The 27,324-nt window shown below is 44.7% G+C and overlaps 1 protein-coding gene across 2 annotated transcripts in view; it reads left to right on the top strand.

Annotated features, from left to right (window-relative positions):
• DNAH7 (dynein axonemal heavy chain 7) overlaps positions 1-27,324 on the top strand; it is a 1,167,586-nt gene that overhangs the window by 566,168 nt on the left and 574,094 nt on the right. For both annotated transcript variants that reach the window (XM_069615701.1, XM_069615700.1), the window contains 2 exons: positions 3,068-3,289; positions 23,226-23,423. In XM_069615701.1, coding sequence (XP_069471802.1) covers positions 3,068-3,289; positions 23,226-23,423 — 420 coding nt within the window. The remainder of the gene's footprint in view (positions 1-3,067; positions 3,290-23,225; positions 23,424-27,324) is intronic.

The following is a 27,324-nucleotide window of genomic DNA, read 5'->3' as shown; positions in this document are numbered from 1 at the left end:
GAGGCCTGGGAGGGGCAACACAAACCACTTCCGGCAAGCATGTATGCCCTCTTGGTCAGAGTCAAGGCCACTATGGTCGCCTTCAAGAGATACGTGCCGTGGAAGGTCATCAGCAGGGCGGCCGCTCTGGTCACTCCCTCAGTTTATGCAAGCACTATTGTTGGTATGCCGGCTCCAGGTCAAACGCAGCATTCCGGCAGGCAGTATTAAGGAACTTTTATTTGAGGGTCACCTCTCAACCCTGGGGCTACATTCAGTTGTAATCGCCCATACAGTATGGAGGAAAGGGGACGGGACGTAAGAGTAATTACAAGTTACTCACCATAGTGACTAATGTACTCTTAGTCCATAGTCCCCTTTCCTCCATACGTCGCACCATCCTCCCCCCTAATATAACTGGTGTCACATAGGCAATCGTAATATTGTCGACGCCTCAATGGGGACTGAGGAGTGGCGCTGGTGGGCAGAGTCAGGGGAGCCTCATGCTCCCGGGGCCAAGCCCCGCGCGCCTCTAAATTTAAAAGGGAAGAAGGTTTTTCTGGTGAAAGATTCTGTCTCCCGTCCCTAGCGAGGGACGCCCATACAGTATGGAGGAAAGGGGACTATGGACTAAGAGTACGTTAGTCAGTACGGTGAGTAACTTGTAATATATTCCCCCTGTTGTACTACTTTAGTCACTGGAAGCCTACCCTGTTGGGTGGATGGAACACTGACAGGTCCTGTAATTAGTGCCCGTTCCATGCTTATTTTCACCAGTTTATTCTGCACAAGTTTACTTTCTGCTTTTACCTCATTGTCTACTGCCTCTTTGTCCCTTTCATGCTTACTTTTGCAATAATGTACAATAGTTGCCCTTATTTTCGAGCCATCCTTTTGCTTCTATCCCGATCACCTTTTCTAGGGAAGCCTGTACGTCCGTGGGGAGTCCCCTCATTAAGATGTTTGTTTATTCTCTTGGGTCCACATCTCTTGTATTGATTGTGTGTATTCTGCAAGGTCCTTGTCTGGCTTTATTTGTGTTACTAATATTGAGGCCATATCTGATTTTTCTGGATAAAGCTCCCTCAGAGCCTTCTAGACGTGAGCTCAGTAATTATTAAAAGGTACCCCGTCATGTATGTTAGAGCTCAATTTCACTCCCACATATCCTGCTCCTGACAAATGTTGTCACTTCATTCCTCTACCAATACTGCCAGCAAGCTCTTAATATCTCCTATCGCTAAAGGTATCCCTGCCATCTCCTATTCAAATACGTACATCCACTTGCTGGCCCCTGCCATTAGTGATAGTAGACTGTTCACCAGAGTATCCCTATCCATAGTATGCCAGGGCACATATTGTACTGCCCCTTTTGCCTTCTGAAGAAGGGGCATCTGAGTTCATGGTCTGCATCTTCCACCCCCTTTGTGGCCTCTTTACTGCCGCCATTATTGCTTTTCTTCTTCGTAGCCTACTCCCCCAGTTCCCTGTTTCTTTCCCTATCTTTGTCTTCCTGCTCCTTTCTCCTCCTTTCTCTGTCCTCATGAGTTGAGTTGCAATTAATCATACCTACTGTCATTGTCACTACTGTCCTCCCAATCTGATGCAGCGTTTTCTCTTGCTCGTCCTCTTCCAGGTCCTGTCCCCATCTGTCATTTTTACATTGTAGGCATCCTGCTGTCCATCCCTCCTCATCTTACCCTTTTTCTTTTTCCTTATTCACTCACTTCCACCTACTCAATCTTCTACTTTCCGATTAACTCATTCACCTTATTTCATTTACACTGGCCTGCTCCACAGGCCCCGCCCTCTCACACCTCACGTTCCACTCTCACATTCAATATGAATGGAAATAAAGCGATACAAATAAAATATATCAATGGCCCTCTGCACAAGCCCACCACCTTAACAGCAATGCCCTATGTTAGCATACCGAGAGTGTGGTTGCTCCTCTATTCGTTCGACCGTGCCCCCTACATGCACTGCACAGCTCTTTTGATATTTACAAAGATCCGCTGATCATTTGAGATGATCAGCGGATCTTTAGTCCTCTGCCGCTGATGATTCCCATCCGCTTTACATGGGAAAACTTCCCATCATGACACTGGCAGAGTATTGAACCAAGGACAAGTTACCGTTTTAATGTTGGATCTTAAGAACACTTGGAACTGCTTTCCAGGCTGCGTTGTGCTAAGGGGCAATTTGAAACTGCCATGGGTGCTTTTAAACCTGGCAGAAGGCCAGTTCCATAGCTAATATGGTGAATTATTAAATGAGGTTCTGTTCACTGCCTTACCCCTGCACCCTTGAGCTCGGTTCTGTGACCTCCAAAGAATCATAAGTTGTTCATTGCTTCCCTCTCATATGATCCTGGGAACATGTAGTCTTGCAATGTGCTTTCAGCCCCTGTGGCTGCTAAGCAAATTAAAACGTGCAAGGTTGATTTCTACTAAAGCAGCATGCATGCTCTGAGGCCTGTTTACAGTCCCTTGATCTAATGTTAAACCCGCCATACTTACCTGTAACCTATCTCTATCGTTTAAATGCTGTCTACTTAAACTTCAATTGTTTAGGACTGTCTCAAGTCTAACACCTAAAATTATTTAACCATCAGTGAGTTCCCCTGCCCTTTTAGTGAGCTATTCCCGCAACTGATATGTGCATGCCTCTTTTTTGCGCAAAGCTTGTATTTCCATTACACATTCCTGGATGCTCCTGGCACTCCCCAGTCATGAAGTTGTACATGCAGTACAGTTTCCTTCACTTGGCCCTCACCCAATCTGCATGCTTAAAAAAGTTCTTCAATTGGCGCCATACAGGTTGTTTGATGACACTTAACACACAGTGGATAATGACACAATATTATCACAGCGGTATTCGTTATGAGATTGACTTTCTTGATCCCAACTATCATGGTAAGAATTAGACACAATATTGAGTGCAAGTGCCCACTCAAACTTCAGGGAAGAAGAACAGCAGATAAGTAACCAGTCTGTGTGCCATTGCAACAAGCTCTATTACATTGGTAAATTACATTTAATAGAAATGCAGTGTTTTCTCATTCATCATTTTTCTGTTTCAACCGCAGGGCATTTTCCTATTTTCCATTACGTGGTCTATTGGAGCCAGTTGTAAAGAGGATGATCGACTGAAATTTGACAAATTGCTTCGCGAAATAACATTGGGACCGCTCAGTGAAGAATCACGAACAAAGTTTAAAATCCTAGATCCTGTTGAGCCCCCATTAAAGCCATTAACTGTCCCATTCCCTGAAGAATTCACTGTGTATGATTACCAGTTTATAAAAGAGGTGAGTGTTACAAACTGCTGAATGAAGTGCAATATTGCGCTGGAATAATTTCAAACAGAATAATGTTAAATATCAAGCATTGGCTGTGTTCTGAAGGAGTCAGGTAATTGTTCTGCAATCTAATTTTATACCCATGTGTTTTTCTTCAATCATCATATTAAGTTCACATTAACAAATTCTATGTCGAGCATGGGGCCTGAGCAATAGAACACATGAAGAGGCGCATGCGATTTTAAATGGATATTTTTTTTTCCAAATTCCTAAAATATCCTCCTTTTCAGTTTGAGACCTTGCCTAAAAGTACCCAAAATGCCCTGCCAGGAGCAAGTAGGGAAAGGTCCACCTACCCTCTGTCACTTTCCTGTACCTGAACAGATAGGCTGAGAGGTCCTGCTAAAAGCTTTAGTAATATTTCTCCAACATATTAATTTGTTTTATGTACAGGTTTCCTGTATCTTGAAGATGTCCATGTCCTTGGGAGCCAAATAATACATCTATACATCTATAGATATATATTTACTGAAAAAGCTTTAGTTTAAGTTCATCTCCGGGTTAGTTGGTCCCACTAACCGCAGGGAAGAAGTTATCATTTCCGGAGCTTCTCTTGTCGTGCAGATAAAGGACTTTCAGCACAGCAGCAGGTCTTCACCGGGCAATTCGAAGGTCCAGCAGGATGCAGCAAGCTTTGTCCACAGTTTCTTCATTGGGTTGTTCTTCCCAGTGGTCTATTCTGTCTTCAGTCTAAGAACCATCCCCTTTTAAGCAGGTTTCTCCCATTCATGCACAGCCTAGCTGTCACTCACACAGCTGGACAGCCAGCCAGCCAATCAGGACTGGGTGCATTCAGGTTACACTGGAGACAAAGGGCAGGGGAGTTTTGGGAACCTCCCTCACTTCCTGTCTTTCCAGACACACTGGAGCCAGAAGCGGGTTTCAGTACTGAAGCCCGCCAAAGGAAAAATTAACAAAGGGCTCAAACCTGGCTTGGTGCGCAGAGTAAAACCCCAGAAAGACCAAACAACTGAAAAATGGCGAAAAAAGAAGACCGGGCCCATTTCGACATAATGGTCACCCATAGGTGCTATACTGCAGCTGAGGATTCACCCTGCGGTAGAGAAGAACAATGGTAGGAAAATAAAACCACTGCCACCAGACATTTAAAGTAGTGAGGGTAACATAAAAATGTTTACATGAGTAGGTAGCAAAATGGGCACCTAAGTAACCCCCAAGCACTCCACATAAAATGGTGTGTGCTGGACCTACAAAGAAAAAATGTAAGTAAAGTAATTTCACTTAACTAGTCTTGGAAACAGTAGTTCACCTAAGAAAAGCTATTTAAACCTTACGAGAAATCTAAAGGATTTCTCTGTGGCACTGCACTGAAGGTGCTGTGTGTCACCATACAAAAAGTAGATGCCTATGGAGTTTGTCAGACTCCAAAAACAAAGGACACACATAATCCAAATCAGATCAAAACCCATGAGAGAGTGAGAACAAGGCTCACTCACTCCAGGGTTAAAAATTAAAAGTCCTAAAGTCCAGCAAAAGAGCTCGGGGTCTTGGGGAATTAGCACAGAAATGAGAATCCTCCCTAACAGCAACTTTACTAAACTTTAACTAACGTTTTTTCAGTGAATTTCAAGGGTTTTGTTATACCATATTGTTTTTCCTTCGGCCATGCCCACTATATATTTTTCAATACTACCAAGCCACTAGGCATGCCCTTCGGCAATGGCCAGTGGCCATGGCCTTCAGCCGTGTCTACTGTATTTTTTACAACGCTATCAGGCCACTAGCCATGGCCTTTGGCTGTGGCCACTATACATGTGTATCGGGCCCACTAGCCCGGGCCGAGCACCGTCTTTGGCCGTGCCCACTGTATATTTTACAACATTACCAAACTTCTAGCCATGGCCAGTGTCCACTGCCTTCGGCCGTACCCACTGTATATTTTACATTAGCAGGCCACTAGCCATGGCCTTTAGCCCACTATATATTTTGCAACACTACCAGCCTTTTTGCTCGGTCCCACTCTGTTTAAAACGCTACCCACTTCCCAAATTCGTGAATTTCAGGGGTTTTGTTGCGAAAAATGTGGGCCACTTAACTAAACTTTAACGTTTTTTCAGTGAATTCAAGGGTTTTTTTATACCATGTTTTTTGTCCACACCACTGGCCATGGCCACTTTATATTTTACAACACTACCAAGCCACTAACCATGCCCTTTCAGCCATGGCCAGTGACCACGTCCTTCAGCTGTGTCCACTGTATTTTTTACAGCAATACCAGGCCACTAGCCATGGCCTTCGGTTGTGGCCACGATAAATTGGTATCAGACCCATTAGCCAGGACCTTCGGCCCTAGCTACTGACAACAAATGGCTACTGGCTACAAGTGTGCCTAGAACAAACTGTATAAATGTATATCAAAAATGTATTTTTGATATACACCTGTCTAAGAGTAATCTGTGGAGTTTTACTGTGTGCGCTCACTGCGGGCTTCCGACCACTCTTACCCCTCCTGAGACTTAGTCTTGGCTGCCTGCCAAGCTACCATAGATTCGTCTGGTTTGCCCAGAAGGTTCCACTGTTCCATTTAAGTAGGGTCGCCTCCTAAACTTCTGCCCACCAGGTTAAAGTTTAGAAATCCATCTTAACACTAACGTTTTTTTCAGTGAATTCCAAGGGTTTTGTTATACCATGGTTTTTTTCCCACACCACTGTGTTAGGGGAGTGTTGGTATATAGGTGTCAGTTTCCCATTAAGTATTCCCTTCTGGGGAAGTTGTGGGTTAGGGTGAGCAGTTCTTTGCACAGGAAAGGTGAAGAGTTTTAAGTTTATTGTTAAGGGGTGGTAATGCTGGGCAAGTATATCTTTTCCTTATGTTATGTTATGTTAGACATATTTATAGAGTGCACAAACACCCGAAGGCACCCTGGCGCTAGGATGAGTACAGAGCTACCAGATAATTAAACCACAAATGTTTTGAGCATACACCAAAAGGTGAGGTGATCAACAGTCATCAATGGCAGGGAGAGTAGCATTCCAGGCCTTGGCGGCAGCCACCGAAAAGGCACGGCCACCGGTACGGGTCAGCGCAAAACGGGGGAACCTTGACCAGAAAAGCAGATTGTGAGCGGAGACACCGTGTTGGTATGTAATGGGGGAACTTTTCTTGGATATATTCCGGCCCAAGGCCATTAAAAGCCTGATGTACCATGCAGAAGGATTTGAACACTATCCTCTTGTCCACCGGAAGCCAGTGGAGCTGCCTCAGCAGAGGGGTAATGTGGGCTCCATTAGGGGGCCAAAGGATAGCTCCGACAGCAGCATTCTGTAGTAACTGTAACCGATGAATCACATAGTGGGGCTGGGCAAGATACAATGAGTTGTAGTAGTCTAGTCCACTCAAGACGAGTGCTGCTACAACCGGAGCACAACATTTTTCCGGCACAAACGGGAGGACTTTCCCGAGTATACACAACTTAAAATATCCACTATTGCATACTGCCGCTACCTGGGCGTCCATCGCAAGAGAGGAGGAAATAACAACCCCAAGTTCTTTACGGACGCCACAGGGACCGAGAGACGGCCAAGGGAGGCCGGCCAGCAATCATTGGTCCAATAAAGAAGAGGCAAGGTGGTACCAACCACCAATACCTCTGTTTTGCTACCATTTAATTTGAGCCAATTAGATGACATCCATTCCCGATCTCCTGAAGACACAACCTAAACCAACTGCCCATATTGGCATGATTAAGGTCAAGACGGACCTAAATTTGGGTGTCGTCAGCGTAGGAATAATAGCGGATGTCATGGGAGTGAATGAGAGCCAGAAGATGCCTAATATACAAGTTGAATAGGATTGGGGAGAGGGCAGACCCCTGCGGGACACCACAGGATAGTAAGACTGGGCTGGTGCGAAAAGGAGGGAGTGAAACTGATTGTGAACGGTAGGCGAGAAAGGAGACAAACCAGTCTAGGACTCTGCCAGACAACCCGGCAGACAAGCTGGGAGATCAGAGTGGGATGGTCAACACTGTCTAAACGCAGCCAACAGATCTAAAATAACAACTGCGCCGACACCCCCCAAGCCATCAAGCGAGCCAGGTCATCAAGCACAGAGTTCAGGACTGATTCAGTTCCCCTACCAGGTCGGTACCCAGACTGAAATAAATCAAAGAAAGACATTGGGCCTCATTACACGGTATGCGGTAACCATGGCGCTATTAGCGCCATGGTTGCCGCTGGTATTTTACCGTGTCCACCTTGGTGGATGGCGGAATTACCACCCTACTCCAAGGTGTGAGCGGGGGCGGTAATTCCCCATTTACCAAGGCACTTCCCCATTCCCATTTCTGCTCCCATAGGGCTCAATGGGAATGGGGAAGGAGATAATTACGGTACCGCAAATTGCGGTACCGTAATTAGCACCAAGGTCCCTTTGCGGGCCCGTTCCTTAACGGCTGCTAAAACCAGCCGTTGAGGTTGGGTCCGGCAAAGGGGCCTCATAGTAGGGCGGTAAGGGTTTACCGGTACCGGTGCCCTTACCGGTACCGATAAACCCTTACCGCGTTCACATAATGAGGCCCATTGTCTTTCAGGATACTGGAGTGGTCCCAATCCAAAATGTTGGGCATATTGATCAGCAATTATTGGCTCAGAGGGGTTTGTGAGGTAGTTTGGAATCTAGAGGACGATTCTCTATTTGAATTTTTTTATTGGTTTTATGAAATAAATTAAATCTTTAACAATTTTCCACAATCTCCCCCTATCCTTCTTCTTCTTCATTTTACACGCATGGTACATGATACAACAATCTTTCATGCATTAAAAATTGGGGGAAGCACATTTCACCATCAAAGAGAAATCCCAAGCAATTTCTCATCTAAAGTCTCTTTTTCTCATGATTTCTGACTCAAGAAGGGACATGGAAGCGAACTCGCTACCCCCTATTCCGGCCCTATCCAATGGGATTTTTGATTGGCGTTCCCTTAATCTCTGCTAGCTACCCCTCATTACATTTTGTTTTAAAAATCTCCTTAATCAGCCTGATTAGGGCAAAGACCTGTGCTGGTTTTTCTCCTAAGCGAACCAGGTTTCACAGCTCGTCTGCCCTCAAGGAGTCTACTGCCCCCAACATCTTGCCCAAGTGAATTGATCTCTTATTTTTCTAACCCACACAGTGAACTACTAGATGCTTCAGAGACTCAATTGGGTCTTTTTGTCCACAATATCTACAAGCCACGTCTGAGTCATCTATTTGTTTTCATGCTCTCAACACCTCCATAGTTGGGAAGAGGTTTAGGCACACTCTCATAAATTGTTTCCTATATGTCCTACATGGGAACTTAATTGGGTATTTTGGCAACGTTCTCAAAGCTCTACTTTCTGCAACATGTTCTCTCATCAATGAATATGTGCTCCTTTTTGTCTGCGTCAATATCCAGTCTGCGTCGTATACCTTCCTCTTAACTCTACTTGGGCTCATTACTAGGTCTTCCACAGTTACATTTAATTCAAGTAGACATTTGACACATTTGTGATTCCAATAATCCAGTGGCCACTATGTTCTTTTGTTTTCTACAGTCCCCAGTATTTTTAGTGTGGGGGAGGGCTGCGTAGCTGTCAGGGACTTGCGGAACAGGCTCAGCGACGTCCACAGGGTCACTGCGTACATGGAATATAGACCTAGCTCAAAGCGGATCAGGTCAAGAGGCGTCCCCCTTGGCAGTTTCAAAACTCTCTTTCAAAATAAGCCTTCGAGAACATCCCATGATTGACAGGGTAGATTCAGAGCAGTCTCTGCCCCGTATGTCATAGAGTAGAAGGTCACAACACGTATCACAGAAAATTCTCCATTTCTGCTGTGAAGGACTAAGACTTGGCATGCTAAGTTGTTTGCTTTTGATCTTATGCTCTGATACCAAGGAGTTTCGATTGTACTCTGGTTTATGCACATTCCCAGGTAAGTGATCATATCTGTTTTCTCAAGGGATTATTACCCCATCTGCCAATTTAAATTGCTTCTGTTCACCCAACCACCAGGATTGATAATCATGACCCTAGATATTTTTGGGTTTACACACAGATCGTTTTTTTCCATGTAGGTTTCCAAGTTTTATCCAACAGGATCAAATAGTCTGCGTATAAGACCCACAGGGCCTCATCACAAGTCTGGCGGTAACACTTAAATGCGGCGGTAGCGCTATTACCACTGCATTTAGGGTCCGCCAGATCAATGCCTTGGTGGATTTCCCCCCCAACTCTTAGCTGGGGGGAAATCTGTGCCAAATTTGCCGATTTTCGGCGCTATTACCACCGGCGGGAAATCCCTGTATTTACAATAGAATAAAGCTGTAGCTGCTGACCACAAACTTCTCAGCTTAAACTTCTTTAAATATAGATTCAGTTTCTTATATTTTTTAAATTACCTTTGAACAACTAGTGAGATTATATTACTTCCTCAGATTTCTTTGTATACAAAATGTAACGCTCCCACCGGCAGTCTTCAGAAAACGATTTCCTCAGCTACTGTTGATTTCTCTGGTCTCTGGATAAGGCCTTAAATTAAGGAAAACTTTGACACACAACCTGTCACTGAGGTTCTAGGGAATGAAAGGCAGTTATAGAATCCTGCACACTAACCAAGTACCCAAACACATTGTTCTCCCAGCCAATCAGATAAGCTCAGCATTCCTCCATCTTAACTTGGAAAACCAACTCTTAAAGAAACAACCTCCTATTCTGTGAATCACTACAGGCCTATTCCAGCCGCCAGCCCTAACAACAGGTCCACGAAGGCTACATAGATTTAAATGTTTGCCCTTGTGGCCTGTAGCTTCAGGAGGTTAATCAGGAAAAGGTTAACTGGTGTACCAACTCCCTTAACGAATCTGGTTTGACTGGGATCTAGGTTCTCTGCTTCCTCAGCCTACTTCGTAAGGTGCCCCAGTATCAGTGAAGCAAAGAGCTTTCCCAAAATGTCAAGGAGGGTGAAAGGGCGATAATTCCTCGGATTCATCCTATCGCCCTTCTTGAAAATTGGCACAACTATTTCCGTCTCCCAGGACAGAGGGACCCTCCTTCTCCTCATTATTAATCGGAAAAGCCTGTAGGCAAATTTAGCCCCTTGTTCAGGATTCTGTCTCAAAATACTATTGGTAAGGCCATCTGGACCCGGAACTCTGGAGGTACTCAGTTTTTCTATTAGACACAAGATATTGCTTTTTTCAAACGTCCACGACCATGGGCCGTCCACCTACAGGCCAGTATTACCAGCCCCTAAAGGATCTGCACAGAAGAGGGATTTAAAATGTTCTAGCCATGTTTTGTCCGCCGCACCCACCATCTGCACTGGTGATACCCCGGTCATTGATTAATTCCCAGGTTAGTCGCATGTTTTTCCTACTTAGTGTTTTTATCATCTGTTCTGAATCAAACTGGTATCTTTGATGTTTAAATGATGCTCGCCAGTTTTTATACTGTTGTTTTCTTTCTTTTAGTTTATGATCTCTACTTACCCCTGGGAGTTTCTTCAATTCTCTAATGTCGCGTCTGAATTGTTTCCTTACCGCCACCAATTCCTTATTATAGCTGTATTTGTGGGAGTACCTGGGTGTTCCATGACCCAATTTCTTCAACACAAATTGAGCTAATAAAGGTGTGTATTCCAGATCCCCTTTGCCCTCCAAATGCCCTTCACATCATTGCTTTGTCATTCTTACAACTTCTCCCGTGGAGATCGCTAATCTATTTCGACCCTCTGATACAGACACCTTAATATTAGTCGTCAGGAGTCTTATAACCGGGACTCGTTTCCAACATAATGTCAGTAGCGATGATCACTAGATCCCATTTTAGTGATGACAAGGGAGTTCACTTCCTGCTGGACATTTGAAGGTACAAAGAAATAATGATAGTCTTCACATGGCCATTACGCCACGTGTACTTGGCCAGAATATCTCCCCTTGTTTGTTCATTCAGCAAGTGAAGGTCCCTGGCCTCCATTTCCGTCATCCATCTGCCAGCCCTTTCATTGGAACTGAGGCTTAGGTGTTTTTTTATTTGATCGGGTAGCCTCAATTTGTCTCCACAACATCTTATGTTTAGATCTCAACAAAGTATTGTGTGGACGAAATTACTTTCAGCTCTTATTGAATCAATCAGATTGGTAATAGATCCCACAAAATCTATCTTTCATTTTTGCGGGGTTACATTATACATTCAGGAGCTGTTCCAACCTTGGCCGCCCTCTTCCAGAGTCCCCAATTTCCAATACCACCATTTGAACCCAAGCATTTGGAGTCTGATTTTCTAGGACACAAATGTCTTTGTCCACTTTAATCAATGACAATAGACCAGAGTGGGCTCTGCCTTTCAGGCCTTTTATGGCCGGGTTGAGGACAGTTGTAAAGCCATCACATATCAGTAGTTCTCTTAGCCAGCACTCCTGGAAACACAACATGTCATGCGTTTTTAGTCTGTATCTTTATTAGAAAACATATTATGAAAGCCCCTAGTGCTCCAACATCCTAGTTTCAGCTCCTCTGTGGTTTTTGTTACCTCACATTATGCATCCTTTCCATGAGAGAGTGCTTCCGACAACCATGTCCAATCCGCCATTGGCTCTTTTTCCGACGATGTGCCTTGCTGATGTGCTACTCTTTGGGGCTCTTTCCTCATTGCCGCGAAAGTCACAGTGTGTCCCGGTCCTTAGCCACCACATTAAGAGAGGTTTCTTTGGTATTTTTGTATGAGTTAATGAGTGGTGTCAGTGATTTGATTGTTTAATTTCATTCACACTTCTTGTTAACATTCTTGCCTTCAGGATAGAGTGGTTTTCCCCTCTCGTTGCAGCTCTACTTCCACTCATAGTCTGTTTGATTTCTTTTATATCGAATCCTAGGGGTCTTAACATTTCAGCTGCTTCAAGGAGAATGTTTTTAACCAGTTTTGTTCTGAGGTGCAAGAGGACCCAATCCAATCGAGTTTCCTTGGCAAATTCCACCACCAGGATATTGTCAGAAGATATGGCACGCAGAGTCGGAATATGATGGAGCAGGGTCATAACGTTTCTTCTATTTAGAATTAGATTCCCTTTGGATTGGATCCTACATTCCAAAGATAGAATGAAGTCTTTATTGGGCATTTTATTCACGGTCTCAGCTTAGGTTGCTCAATAGTTTTCCTATGCCCCATTTTTGACTTACTTCATTCCATTTCCCTGTTATTTTCATCTGCCAGCTTTCTTTTGTCATCCATAGTAAGGAATTTGACCCCCTTCGGCTGGCTAGATTGAATTTCCGTTTTGGGCTCTCAACTACCGAAGAATAAAGGTTCGCGTTTTCTAGGTCTCTGATCTCTTCCAGAGCCTCGGGTTCTTCATTGATTGTTCCAACAGAGTATACTGAGTATTCCATTCAAGAATTCTCTAGGGGCTCCTCGGTTTCAGTAGTTAGTATATCCTGGGCTCGATCGTACTTCAGTTGCGCTCTTGATTCATCTCTCTCCATTTATTTTATTTGGTTTGTCATCTTATCTCCATTTATGCCAACTTTGAACTGTTTGTCGAGCGGTGGGGGAGATTTCAAATTTCTAAAAAAACGTTTTTGCTGCATTGGATTTCAAGCCATTTTGGGCAGGTTTATTTTTTGATTTTGTTCCTGTATTCATTCATTTTCTTCTCACAATTATCTTTTAAATCTTTTTAAAATATTGTGAAGTTTTCCCTTGGGGGCACTGTCTTCTGCTGTTTCAATGGTTCATTCACTGGAGCTTTCGGCCCAAGGATTATTTGTGGCACTATATCCCGTTTCTCTACCGGGAGACGTCCCTTTCTTCAGTCAGCTCCTCCGGTTGGCAGTCAGTTTCCGAAACACCATTCTCAGTGCTTTTCAGATCTACCCTTTTTTGTAGATGGATACGTTGGACCTCTCGCTCTTAGTTCCAAGGGTTTTTATCCACGAGTGCTATCTAAGGGTTTCTCAGTGTCAGCGCTGGTACACATTGGGCTTGTGTGTCTTATTTCGAAGGGGGTCCTTCTCTGTCCTTGGCGTCCTGGAAAATTCTTGATAGATGTCATTGTGGAATCAAACAAGACCCACAACCATTTTTGTGAATCTAACACTGCTTCCACGAGTGCCGTCTTGTCCACCAACGCACCCGTTGCCAGGTCACAGGCGATTTTGCCATTGTGATGATCGCTCCGCTTCTCTATCCAGATGTGCCTGGACCGTCGAGGTGAAGGACTCCAACAAGATTAGTTTAGAATGAATCATGGCTAAGAGTGTGGCCTGGTCTTTATAGTTCTCATTCATTATTTCATATATCATGAATGGGGCAAGTAAGATAGTCATGGCCGACATTATTGCACCCTGAAGTTGAGATGTCAGGTTTTGGTTTCCCAAGTCCCTGACTGGAGAGATGTTTGGTGAAAAAGCGGATTCATTTAGAGATGATACAGTAGAGGTAGACGATGAAAGACTAGGTTCTTTTCTTTGAGGCTCGTTGTCTTCTTCTCTATAGGATGAGGCCAAATAAAGTTGCTGTTTTTTCTATTTATGGGCGCCTCACTTCGGTAAGCTCTGTTTATTGGCCCACTCCTTTCTCTCCAATGTATTATTTTAGGTCTCTCTTGTGACTCAGAGTGTTCCGTTTCTGGGGATCCAGGTGGCAGTGTCTCCATTCTACTCTGATCAAACTTAGTAAAAAAAAAAAAGCAGCACAGGGTGTCGATGCTACAGGACTGTACATGCCTCTTTTTGCTTTAGATAATTGCAGTACCAGCGAAGAAGTGGTGGATCCACCATTCGCATCTACTTTGGATAATTCCCTTGTATTTTGAGCAGAGTTTGCAGGCCACTTCCCTAAATTTTGCAATAGTTTGGAGACTCTGAAATGTTTTGGTATTGTCTCCTGCCCCTTCTCCCCCTTCTTCATCATCTCTGCATAGGTCAAGGACCGGAGATTGTGTAACTTCTTGCTTGTCCACGGTCTTGGCATATAGTTCCTTTTCCCAGCTTTTATGATCACCCAGGCAGTCCATTGGAGGGTCTTGAACTGTCTCTTGGAGTTTCTCTGTGTCTCCTGCACTTGCCTCTACATTTTTGGAGTCCAGAGGAAATATTTCCTCACCAGCAAGTAGAATTTCATGGTCAGTTAGGTCTGCTTGCTTTTGGTTTATTGGTGTGAAACACACGGCAGAGTTTGAGTGCTTGGAACCCACCTGTTCGGATTCCGACATCCAACATAGGGGGCAGATCCTTGGAGTTTAAACTGACTTCCTGTGCGGGTACCCATCTGGTTAACCAAGCTTTCCTTCTTTAGGGGCGATCTTCTTGTACTTCTTCCAAGACCCCGCTCACAGTGGCTTATCTCAGGGGCTGTGGCGGCGAAGAGATCGGCTCAAAGGCAAATGCCTGCCAGCACCGGCTCTTCAGTACGTTGTTAGTTTTTAGGCACCAAACAGAAGGTGGATTTTAAGCTCTTGCGCTGGGGTTTGGTGGGGGGGGTTGTGTAGGTTAGGAGTCCCCTCGGGAGCCAGTACCGCAGCAGCAGCAACACACACACCCTCTCCACCCCACACTCCACGCTATGTGTTGGACCCCCTCACCTTCAATTCCAATAGGCCACCTTGAGTAGCTTTAGATCTTGTTTGCAGCTGGTATCACTCAGGTTCGACACTTCTACAGTGATTTCTGTGTGGTAAAATTACAGTGGTTGAGGCGAGGAAGACAACCCTAGCAGCCCTTGGAGCCTGCACAGATTACCACTCTACGCTACTCTGTGCTGCTATGCGGGTAGCTAGGGTTTTTAGCAGTGGTTCTCAGAAAGATCCGCCTCTCCACACAGTAGAACACGAAAACAGACTCTAGCAAAATGAAAGCTGTGTGAGTTGCCACAAACTGCCATTCTACTCTACTCTAGAGGAAGATTCTAAATTGCCTTCCATTCCAGTCAAGCTTAAGGAAGGTTACAGCATCCAGAGCTCCAGTATTTAACTAAAGTCCAACTGAAGAAGTTACACCAAGGAAGCAGATGTTTAGATTGAGACCATCGGTCTTCTACAGGAAGTAACAGAGTTCACTGGGGGCACGGTTATGCAACATGCTGATGAGGACGTGAGCCTCTCTTGCTGCTAAGTCGGCCACCAGCATCCTCTGAAATATATCCTGTTCCCTGGTAAACTAAGAGGGGATTTTTATATATATATATATAGGTATTGGAGGATTGCATCCACAGTTCGCTGCACTCCTGAAGATAATCAGTTCTGTGAAGCCCGCGATTGATCGCCTGAACTGAGCGGGTGTGGCAGAAGGTGCCACCTTGGGCTGCAGACTGTCGACTGTGGGAGCTGTAGGAAGCTGGCGAATAGTGGGCTGAAGCAGGCAAACCGTACGCCAGCCAGTCCCCCCAGGACTGGATCATTGAACGCAACGTCAACCACTCTGTGCGCAGCCAGTAGGAGGCATACTACATTCAGCTGTGGGCCCTGCTGTTGGGTGCTGGTCGTGTGTTTGACATTTCCAACTGCCGGGCCTCTGTTGCGCTGAACAAGAAGGTGTGAATGGTGGGTGGCCTCGGCGGGGCGCCCGGTGGGAAAGAGCACACCTGGCAGGTCCACAGGAGGCATCCTGAAGCACAGCGCACTCTCCTGCCAACGTGCTGAGTGGGACCGGGTGGGCAAACTCACCAACAAGGGATTCAAGCACGGTGCAGCACAAGTTGTCTGGCCCCAAGCCCCCCGGTAGGAGTGGATCAAGACAGGCAGAACAGGGGCATACCGGGTGCCTGCCCCAATGGGAAAGGAGAACAATAGGCAGTCAGCACCCCTTCCAAGGAAGCAGTGCTCAAATACTGCGGCTCACTATGTCAGGAAACAAGAGAAATGTAGGAGAAATGCCTGTTTTGATACACCTCAGTGTCCAATTGCTATTCAGCAGCCAGCTGTGTTACAAAGTGCTGGGATCTGCTGCACAGCACCTGAGCGATTCAGGCATTGATGGGTCGTGTCCCCCTCTAGATTGTGGGGCATGCACTGAAGACTTGCTGGATATATCCCGTTTGCAGCCCCCGGGTGGACACTAGTAGGGGCACTATAAGATCCCGGCATCACTGGGTCGGGGCCAGCGGCAGGTGCAGATAAGTGGCAGAGTGGCAGCCAGACGCACACTGGAGCTGGTGGAGTCCCCACTGCCCTCGAGTCACCAATTTGCGACCTGGAGTGTTTCAGAACAGTGAGCATACCATGAAGGATCGTAGTGGTGGGCAGGGAGACGGGGCATCCATTCCTGGTGCCGAGCCACGGTCATACAATGGTCAAAGGCAAAAAAAGTGATGCTACAGAACAGAATAGACCTATTTGCTGTGGGAGCCCCCGCAGACCTACATGTCTCATACAAAAGAGGCAGAAGACATCGGTGAAGGATCACAGCACCTGCAGATCTCCCTCAATAATGTTATGAATGCATTTGGAGAATCTAGATCATCCGTTGAGGAGAAGATAGACGGCCTCTCTACAGAGGTATCCTTCCTACAGCAAGATCTTTGGAACTTGGCCTCGAGAGTGGGTGAGACGAAGCAGGGGATCTCAGATTTGGAAGATGTCATCAAACAATTGGAGAAAAAACTGTCTGTGGTCAACCTGAAACTTACGCACCTGGAAAACAGAGCAGAATACATACAATGAGGGAAGGCATGCCACAAAAATGTATGTATCCTTGGGGTGTCAGACAAGGAGGAGGGGCCTAGTATGGAGCTCTTCCTGGAGCAGTGGCTTGCCATACTGTTTGCCCCGAAGAAACTGTCCAAATTCTTTTCAGTAGAGCAGGATCCCGACAGGCCGCCAGGTGCCCTGGACACTGCCATGAATGACAATTGCTAGACTTCTGAACTTTTGGGACAGCAATGCCATACTGTTGATGGGGCGAGCCACCAGCCCCATCACTTACAATGGCTATCGCATCAGATTCTTTCCGGACTATACTAGAGAGTTCCAGAAGGCACACCAATCATTTGACTCAGTCAAGAAGAAGCTGAAATTGCTAAACATGAAATACGCCTGTTTTTCCCGGCACAGTTTAAGGTGCACCATGAGGGGGTGACACCTTTTCTATAACCCGAAGGAAGCTTGTGCATGGCTGTAAACTCATTCTGTCTGGATCCACAACAAGACCACTTGGAAGGAGACCAAGACGTGAACCGGAAAATGGCCAGTCCCCAGTCCTGTTCGAATTGCAGGAGGTGGTGCAACCCACGCCAGCAACAACGGTGAACAACTAAGTAGACCATGGATGACTGTGGACAGACAGTCGCGACTCCCGACCAGAAGAGGTCACCACAGGGACCTGATCATTGGCGGAGTGGGGGCTCATGTCTGTGGCAATGAAGGACACCCTCAGATGCTTCTTTTTGTTGTTTTGGGCCATTTGGGTTCAATTTTCAGGTTACAGGTGCTTCAGGTTGGGGGGGTATGTAGTGGGATGTGGGTGGAATTACCCTGGACAGCAATTTATATGGGGCTATCTTTCGTAACGGTTGAGTGTTTGTTGGCAGCTTTGCTTGGTACACAGTGGTGCAGCGGGGAGGAGGTACGGAACATGGGGTCACAAGGGGGTGGGGCAGGGGCGGGAATCGGGTGAAACGTGTTTGTACTACACATTAGCAGGCTTAATGTCAAAAGAGGAAGCGGTTTCCCTACTCACGTGGCATGTTAATGAGTTGGGCCCTGGCATCAAACAGGGACTGGTGCTTCAATTACCCAATAGGGACGCCCACGAATATTGCCCTGTTGACTGAAACACACCTTGTTTGGACTGAATGTCGCCTCTTCAAAAGAACCAACTAAGCAACAGAGTTCCATGCAGGGTTTTCACGGGGGGACATGGGGTGTACTGATGCTCATGCATAAGAAAACCCCCTTTCTACTTAAAGAAGTAAGGGTGGAGCCCTGGGGCAGATATGGGAGGGAGCTGGGGGGCAGAGGGGAGATCTGGGGTATTATGACGGTTTATACTCCTCTACCCCTCACACTTGACCTGTTGAATGACATCCAGGCACTTGTGCTACAAACTCAGGTCGACACGTGGGTGCTGGGGGGAGACTTAAATGAGGTCATGGATTTGGGGTGAGATTGCACACACATTGGCAGTAGAAATCCATCCCATACTACCAAGCTGCGTTCTTTTGCCACTGTGATGGGACTGCTTGATGCCTGGAGAATGCTGCGAGGACTGGCTATTCCTTTTTCTTCAACGCACATGGTTGCATGTCCCGTATCGATTACTTTCTCTTCTCCCAGAATGCTTCTCGCAAACTTCTATCAGCAAAATTTCTGGCCAGGGGGATTTCAGATCACTCCCCACTCCTTATGGAGCTTAAGAGCGGGCGGGCGAAGCTCCCTGCAATTTGACACCTCAACACATACTATCTAGGGGTCCCCAGCTTGGTAGATGGGTTACCCAGAAAATGACTGAATATTTTGCTGCAAATGAGGAGTCAGTGGATAGCCTGGTCGTGCTTTGAGAGGGCTATAAAGCTCACTTCCTGCTCCCCGAGTCGCACAGGAGGCCCTGGTCATAGTGCAAGAGGTGTAGTACCTCAACTTACAGCGCAGCAGATGCTTGGGCTGGAAGCTGGCATTACAGTGGTGGCCCCCCTACGGGAACTTCAATCGGGTAAGGCCCCCGGTCCCAACGGCTTCCCAATGGAGACCCGGAAACGGCCTGGGAGGTCACTGCTGGACCCATGCACCGACTCTTCCTGCAAAGCAAAACAGAGCGGAGCCTCCCCCCAGACCTGATGAAGGCATATATAGTTGTCCTACTGAAACCCGGGAAACTTCCAGAGGAATGTGCCTCGTATAGGCCCATATCACTGATCAGTGGTGAGACCCCTCCACGTGATCAAACTAAAGAGTCTTCTTCCTTTATTCTAATGGAATATTCCATTGTGAAATGTGTGGCTCTTCCATGAAAACATAATCCTATTCAGAGCTGGAATTTAATAAGCACCGGACATTAAATATAAATAATTTAGGTGGATCCTTTTGTTGTCCAGGGCATTCTCTCTGCCAAATCTACAGTGAATATTGTGGCTCTGTGCAATAATGAAGTTTGTGCTGTGCAGATTTCCCCTTCCCAGAATAGAAAAGCACACCTTGGGATGCAGCTGGTGAAAGGATTTTCAGAATTGTGTCATGGCCTTGAGGCCGGGTAACTTTGCTCACTTTCTATCCAGGTACTCATCTCAAGTACTGAAATAGATGGACAGGTTTACTGATTTTTTTTACTGCAGACGCATGTGAAAATGTATCCTTCCTGCTTAATCTGGCCAAAGAGTCTCCTTTGCCACACTTTTCTCTTAACAGAGATAGCGCAGACACGGCTGACCCCCAAATGTCCCAGGTTATTGTGAGTCGTCATGCTAACCTTTGGATCTTTCTTATGATGGAAAAACCCTGTTTGTATCTAAAACTGATGAGTTGACTCAGGACTGCAAGACGGACCTCCTCATGGTCGGGTCTCTCTTTCGCACCACCATTACTGCATCTGAAAAGCCCTTTTCATCATCATCTCATTTTCCATAGACTTTCAGCCTACAAATTAAGAGAACCAAAAATTAACAATTCCACTTTAAGGGGAAGCCTGCAGCTCTTGCTTCAGTGGGATACTCCAAACCTTCTTCCTGACACTTCTCAGGCATTAGTACTCTAACCCCTATCACTTGGAAGACTGATTCTCCTCCATTAAAATGGAATGTTAATTCTGTTTTACCACTATTATGTAGAGGTCTCTCAAGACAGCTGTGCCTTGAACATTTAGAGTGGTTCCAAGTTACTTGCCTCTTTGTCATCAGTAAGTGACTCAATCGCTTGTGACTAGATGCAATTGAGGGAATTCCAGAACAACCAAGGGGGCTGGGATTTATTGCCGAAATTTCAGTCTCCCAAAAAATCAGGGAGTATTAAACCCATTCTGGGCTTGTAATTTCTAAATCGTTTCTTCCTGTCAAAAGATACATTTGTATCCTTAAATTGATGATTGTCTAATCAGGTCACCTTGCAGGACTGTCCTTCTGGAGAATGTTGAGACGGTGTGCAACAAAATGTACAACCTCAGATTTCCTTTACACCAGAAGAACTCCAAACTCACTTGCTTCCAGTGCATAGATTCAGTTCCTTGTGGCAGTTTGCAATGCTTCCATCTGGATGACTTTTCCTCCCAAGAGCGAAATATTTCTATAAAAGAAATTACCACAGTTTTTCATGCAAAAAATCCTGATCCAAGCCATTTGATTTCAGAATATTAAGGCCCCTTGCTTTTAATTGGTTCAGTTTGCTGATGTCTGGATGTGGTAGGTACAGTTTCAATTGTCCAGATAATGAGCTCAACATTGCAATTCTCAGCACACACAGTTGGTGTCATGAACCACCGTACGCGTCCCTTCTGGACTTCATGGTCCCTGACCCATCGGGGACTGAACTCAGCAGTACTCCCAACATGGCCGCTGAACGCGGAACACTGTTTGTCAGTCTCCGCGTTGTACGCTCTACGTTCTACAAAGCAGACACGCCCCCCCGGCCCTGCGCGTCTCAACGCTACCGCTTGCAGTAGTCAGACGTGTGTTGCTGGAGTTCGTTCAGCGATTACTTCTGATTCCTGTTTCCCGGTCCCCTCAATCTCCTCTTCTTTCATCCTTCCCCTTTTTTCCTCACCTTGCATGTCCTGGATTTACATCGCATTCGTATCTCCGAGTGCGAACCTCACCATTTCTTGGATTTCTTCCCGGACATCTGAACGCTTCCTGGACGCTGGAACCCGAAGACCCACGCACGGGGTTATATAAATCCCGAACAGTGCGAAAGAAGACATCTTCGAAGATCACAAGCAAACAATACAGACAGGTGAGAAGGGGGGAAACCTGTGACAGTTGGGACATTTAGATTCTCTTCTTTGGTGAAACCAGGAAGAAAACATACTTCTGGGAATCACTTATTGGAATCATTCCACTCAGATTTCACTAATGACAGATGCTTCTGAGGTCAGATAGAGAGCTCATTTAAGCTGTCTGTTTGTGAATGGCCGGTGGTTGGTGGAAGATAAGAGGGAACACATAAATGTGATGTAGCTGAAGTCCATCCATTTGACCCTAACATCTGTATTCAGGTTCTGGAGGCTGATGAGGTGGGAAGGGGATATCCTAAAACTTTGGGTAACTAAGCCAGTTATGAGCCGTGAGCTACTCCGCCCTTTTTAGGAAAGGACATGCTGGCCTTTTAAAGTGCATCTTTTCAGTCATGTTAGTGAATTTAGAACTTTCTAAAATCTACTTTTTAATTGTGAGTTTGTGAATTTCTTCCTGTACATATTACTTCTAAAAGTATTCAAGAATCCTTACATATGCAATCCAACAAAGGCATACATATGTTCACAGTATACATAACAAAATATAATTCACAGCAGACAGCATAAAAAAATGGTGTTGTGAGGCAAAAAGGGGAGGCGGACTGAGTGGAAAAGACTGGGCAAACAAAGATAATCCACAGAGAGAGACAGAACAGTTTTAGGAATACATGGTACAGACAAAGGGAATATACAGGAGCTGTTCATGTAGATAGAAGTACATTGAAAGTATGGAAAGCAAGCATTTGCCAGGAAAGGTGAGCTACAAATTGTTATCTTGAAAGAAAGACAAAGTGACAATGTTAAAGCATCAAATTCATGGAATGGCAAAGAAAATAGAAAAGCAATGGGAACATGAATAAGAGGGAAGTAAGAGAGACAGACAGATCAAAACCAATGGGAACAAGAACTGTAAAAAGGGAACAATTGACAAAAACAGACGAGAGAAGGAAATAGGGCAAAAGAAAAGCAATCATGTACTTTAGAGAAGTGACAAAGGGAGGTGCTACCAGTGCAACTGGCAACAAGAATTAGAGATGAGTGAGAGAGGCAGATGGGGCAACTTCATTGGGAACAAAGACAGAAGTGAGAGGGGAAGCATGATTTGGAGAGCGTCGAGAGAGGGACTCGGCAGGAGAAAAAGCAGGAAGTGGAAAGCAGTGATGACTGTGAATAAAATCAGAAGAAAACAAAAAGAAATAAAGTTGAGTAGGTAAAGAATGTTACGCTAGATCAATTGGGTGTGAGAATTATGTATGAGTACTTTGTTTTTTGATTGTTGAGGAACTAACAGTAAATGTGTTAAAAAAAATGTGAAAATTATATGACAGAGAGGTGATGATACCCAATTTGCTTAAACCTATGAGGACACCAGAAGTTGAAGCAGCCACTTTTTTGACAATGTGTTTGACAGCTATTGTGGATCAGGATATTGATTTCTTTAGTTCTTTTTTTTATCCCACCATGGCCTTGGTGATTCTGTAGCCTCCATTTCCCTCATAAAGTAAAACAACTACACACATTTTCTAACGCTATGTGTGGACGGCCATTTGGTAAATTGCTATGGATTACCTTACCCTTCAACAGGATATGTCTACGTTTTCCATTATCACCACTAATGTTACAAAATGTGTCCATCTCGGTAGCTCATGCTTAGAATGATCAGGGCCTTGCTCTTGTTTTTCTCTAGAAAAAATCCTCATGTGGAAGCTGCCATTGAAATTTCTACATTTTGTAACATGTAACTGTTCCACTGTAATGGATAAGATGAAGCTTTAATATAGTTAATATGAGGAAAAGTAACTTGTTAAAGATACATTTGCATTTGTTAACCATTCATAAACCCGTCCATGCTTCCCTCTTCATTAAGCAGTACTTCGAGTAATTACACAGGAAGTATCTCACTGAGACTATGATGTGCCTCAGTATAGAGTCTTCATGTAAATGCTTGACCATTGTTGCCAGCAAATGGGGTAATGCTAGATTTGCGAGTTCTGCAATAACAGCATTTGCATCTTCTATTTTTTATATAGGGTGAAGGAAGATGGGAGTTGTGGATTGAAGCTCTGAATACTGCTCCTCCGATTCCGCGCGATATGATGTTTAATGAAATCATTGTACCAACTTTGGACACCATCAGATACTCCTCTTTAATGAGTATGCTGACAACACATAATAAGCCTTCGATATTTGTGGGTCCGACCGGCACAGGGAAGAGTGTCTACATAATAGTAAGTACTCGGAAAACATATAGACCTTGCCATCAGGGGGCACCAGTTAAGGCCATGCACACTTTATTTGAATTAATCACTGTATATCGATCAACAAATATTATGAAATCTGAAATTTCCGAATGTTCTTCCTGTTTCCAGGCAGGTTATTTTGTGGAAACATTGCCTTTTGAAATGTGCTGTGAAATGCACCCAAGCTTGCATCCCATTTTACCAAAGTACATGTAAATCAGTGAGCTACAATAACATATCCTTTCTGAAGAAAAGCAATTTTGGCCAAAAAACGTATTACTTTGTCATGCAGACATAAGAAATCCTTGTTAAAAAACCAAATTGATTTCCGATTCATAAATTGTAATCCGACTCGATTTGATGTGCTCTGGTCTTCGAACTGCAATTCTCGTTCACAAATGATGAACAGCAGCTCTGGCCAACTCCAATGAAAACCAACTCAATGACTCTTTCCAACAAAAAGAGGCGTTCCAAATAAACATTTGTGAAACACAAGGGACAACTTGCATTTTCTGTTTGCCCAAACTTGACAAAAGTGCTGCTTTTCTAAAAGAGGCAAGTGAGCAGAATTTGCTTACTATCAAGGTCACAGTTGAGCCTTATTTTACATTATTGAAATGAAAATAAACATCTTTTTGTGGGAGTGGACACATCAGCTCCACATTGAAGTGAGTGTGAGCGCCATAGTAGACGAAATAATGTCTTCAGGCCCATCATGTATACTTTCTTTGATAGTTTTAGTTTATTTATTACACTACGTGCTTCTTCAGCCCCCACATTTGTGTGCTCGCCCTCCTTCCCGGAAAACTCTTCTTTCTCATGGAAACCCTGTAGCTGTAGGGTTTAGAACCTCCCTCCCCTCGCACGTGTGCATCCCTTCACTTTCCCCCAATATCATGCATTGTGCGCCCTCCCGCTGCCCCAACACCTCAGTGTACCAACCACCAGGTCCTGTTTTTCCTGCAAGAAGACCTGCTGTTTGCTTCCCTGTCTTTTTTAGCTTTAGATTTGCTTTGTTTTGGGTTTGGTAGGAGTATCTTTTTCAACTAAACCTTTATTAGAGATGTTTTTCTTTTTCAGCTGTTTGTGGGCTTCACCTCACACAGTTTTCTTTCATTTAAAATGCCAATTTCTTAATTTAATTTCAACTCTTTATGGGAAGAGGTAGCGTGTATCCAGTGCAGCCTCACTTGGCTGATTAATCCCCATCTGATGAGGTTGTGTGCATTTTGTGTAGGAATTACACCTCAGTCCTTTTCGGAGTCATGTCCAGTGTAAGCAGGCAAAAGAAGACGATAGGGTACAGACGAAAGGTTGACTTCATTCCCCATGGATTCTCCTTGGAGCTAGAGAATAGGGAATTCATACCAGGCTCAGCGCAGGTGGCTGGAGAGTCTGTAGGCGCTAATGAGGAGGTTGTAGGTTTTCTGTGGACCATTCAGTTACTGTGGCGTCTGGATCCACTGGCATGAAGGTACTCTTTAGGGCTGCCAATGTGCCTCATTGCTTCTGTGCCAGCCACCTTTCTCTGATAAACTAGGTCAAACCGATCCGGAAGTTCATGTCGCACCCACCCTGGGATTCATCCAGTTTTGGCCAAAGCCAAAAAAGGCTCAGCCATTACCAGAGGTCCATAAGTGTTGAGCACTGCTCCTTCCACAAACCTGGCACCTACATAATGGAAACTCTGGCGGCCTTCACAATTTATCATTTGCTCCCTTGGAGAGGTGTTTTTCCTTCATATGTCTCACATTTGATCCCAAAGGTAAAGAAAAGTGAACATGATCGCCAATTCAGTGCCAAGTATGTTTCTTCAAAGGAAAAAAAAATTATAAAGAGAAACGGTGGTCCTTGTAGTGGATTCCTCTGTGGTCAGCAATATATCACCCTATAAGGGTACTGAGATTGGCGACAGAAGCGTTTGATTTGTTCTCAGTTTCCTCTTTGCAGCTTCCACTTTCCCTTGGGAATCCCTGCCAGGTCCAATATGGTGATTTTGGGGGAGGTTGTGAAACCATTACTGGATGTTCCTTTCACTTTTGGTTGTACTCCGATATTTTCTGAGATTCTCAAATTTATCCTCCAAGATAAGCGGTTGCCAGATGTGTTTCTGGCAACTGTTCAATGTCCAAGCTCTGTTATTCTCAATATTCAACACTGGCTTATAGCCTTGTATTTGGCCGTGAAGTCCAAAACAATACTTTTTTGTGTCAACCCCAATGTTCTGGCATCATTTCCACACAAAAGTGTTGCAAGGTTTCTGTTTCCTTGCAGTGCGTTGTTTTTCCAGTTACGGGCCATGTTGGAATACCAGTTACACTGGCCAAGCAGGCATTCATAATCTTTGTGGCCTATGTCAAATCAGATGCATGATGCAAAGGAAGGATGGGCTAAAAGCCCTGCCACCAACCATAACATTATATTAAGGGGAGGGTTCTCCCTGCCAATCAGCGCACAACTTAAAGACTATAAGGAGATTGGGTTAGCCTTTCAATGCGGAGCTGCAAGAAAATGGACCACTGTACTTCAAGTTAAAGAATGCCTAGAAGACCAGACAACAGCTGAGCGAGAAATCGCTGATGAGCCTCAACTATCACCAGGACTGACCGTCTTCGGTGTTATTTTCTTTTCTGGCAAAGAAAGTAAGATAGTTGTGTCTCTGCGCATTTTGCAAGCTTGTAATAGACCCTAGTGGTTAAGGGTACCTCTGTGAACTGTTTGGGCCTCTGATAAAGCCAGAAAGATAGTTGTACCTCTGGTAACTGTTCAAGCAACTGAAAAAGAACAAACGTGTATGCCTCGGAGGGTTTGTGACATCACTGACAATGTCACCAGAAACTGATGCCAAGCCTCGCAGAAACTGACTAATTCTAAAGCCACATGAGGTAGATGGAATTAATCCTTGGAGAGATTGTTGTAAAGACACCAAGGGCCAGATTACAGAGACTTTGCACTGGTGCAAGTGCAAAGTTGCACCGTGTTAGCACTAGGACAAAGTTTGCCCTGGTGCAAAAATGCATCAAAAAATGTATCTTTTTTGCAGTAGGGCAATTTTCTCCCTGGTGTTTATATCATGGCAAACCGCATTTGTCATGGTGCAATGGTTTCCTAATATCTCTCAGTGTTTTTAGAAATATGGGAAACATTGCCCTAGTGCGAATACCATGCAACTGCGCACTTGCACTGGTGCAAAGGTTCTGTAATTAGTAAAGTAGAGGATTAGTTGAGAGTTATAACACTTGAAAAAACATACCAAATTTATATAAAACAGTAATAGAAATTATATCAGAGAAGCACTAATGTTTTAAGATTAAACATATGTGACAACATGGATAGGCATATCCTCATTTATGAAGATATTGAGCCAATCATTGCAATTACAAGACAATGTCCATATCTTTTTTTTAATGTTTCTAGAAAAAGGAAAATAGGTAGGTGGGAATTGCATGTACATGGATACACACTGGGCCACATAGAAAGGAAAAACACAATAGTAAAATACAAGTGGACAAAAATAGACATTAATAATAATGTAAACGTACGGAACATTAAAAAAGCCCACATATTATCATATTTGCATTCATTAGCCTTCTAGCCTAGGCTACCCTGTGTATTGCTGACACCGCAATCGTGTCCTGTGTCCATCATCGGGTCTGTGACTATGTGCTATTTTCCAATGTTTTAGTATTCGCTTTCTGGCTACAAGCTAAGGACCATAGTGCCACATTCTCAGGCTGACTGACATCATGTCCTCTGTAGGTGATCTAGTATTATGGTGAGTGGAATTTTGGGTAACACATCTCAAGACTAGTTCCATACTTTGTTTCAGATACAACCTTGTGATCTTACAAACCCCAACAGGGCATCACAAGAATTAGCTAAATGACTC

Source organism: Ambystoma mexicanum, chromosome 9, assembly GCF_040938575.1.
Source record: "Ambystoma mexicanum isolate Mex_15411 chromosome 9, UKY_AmexF1_1, whole genome shotgun sequence".
NCBI classification, from domain to species: Eukaryota; Metazoa; Chordata; class Amphibia; order Caudata; family Ambystomatidae; genus Ambystoma; species Ambystoma mexicanum.
Note: the sequence above shows the minus strand (reverse complement) of the source record. Positions and strands in the feature narration are given on the sequence as shown.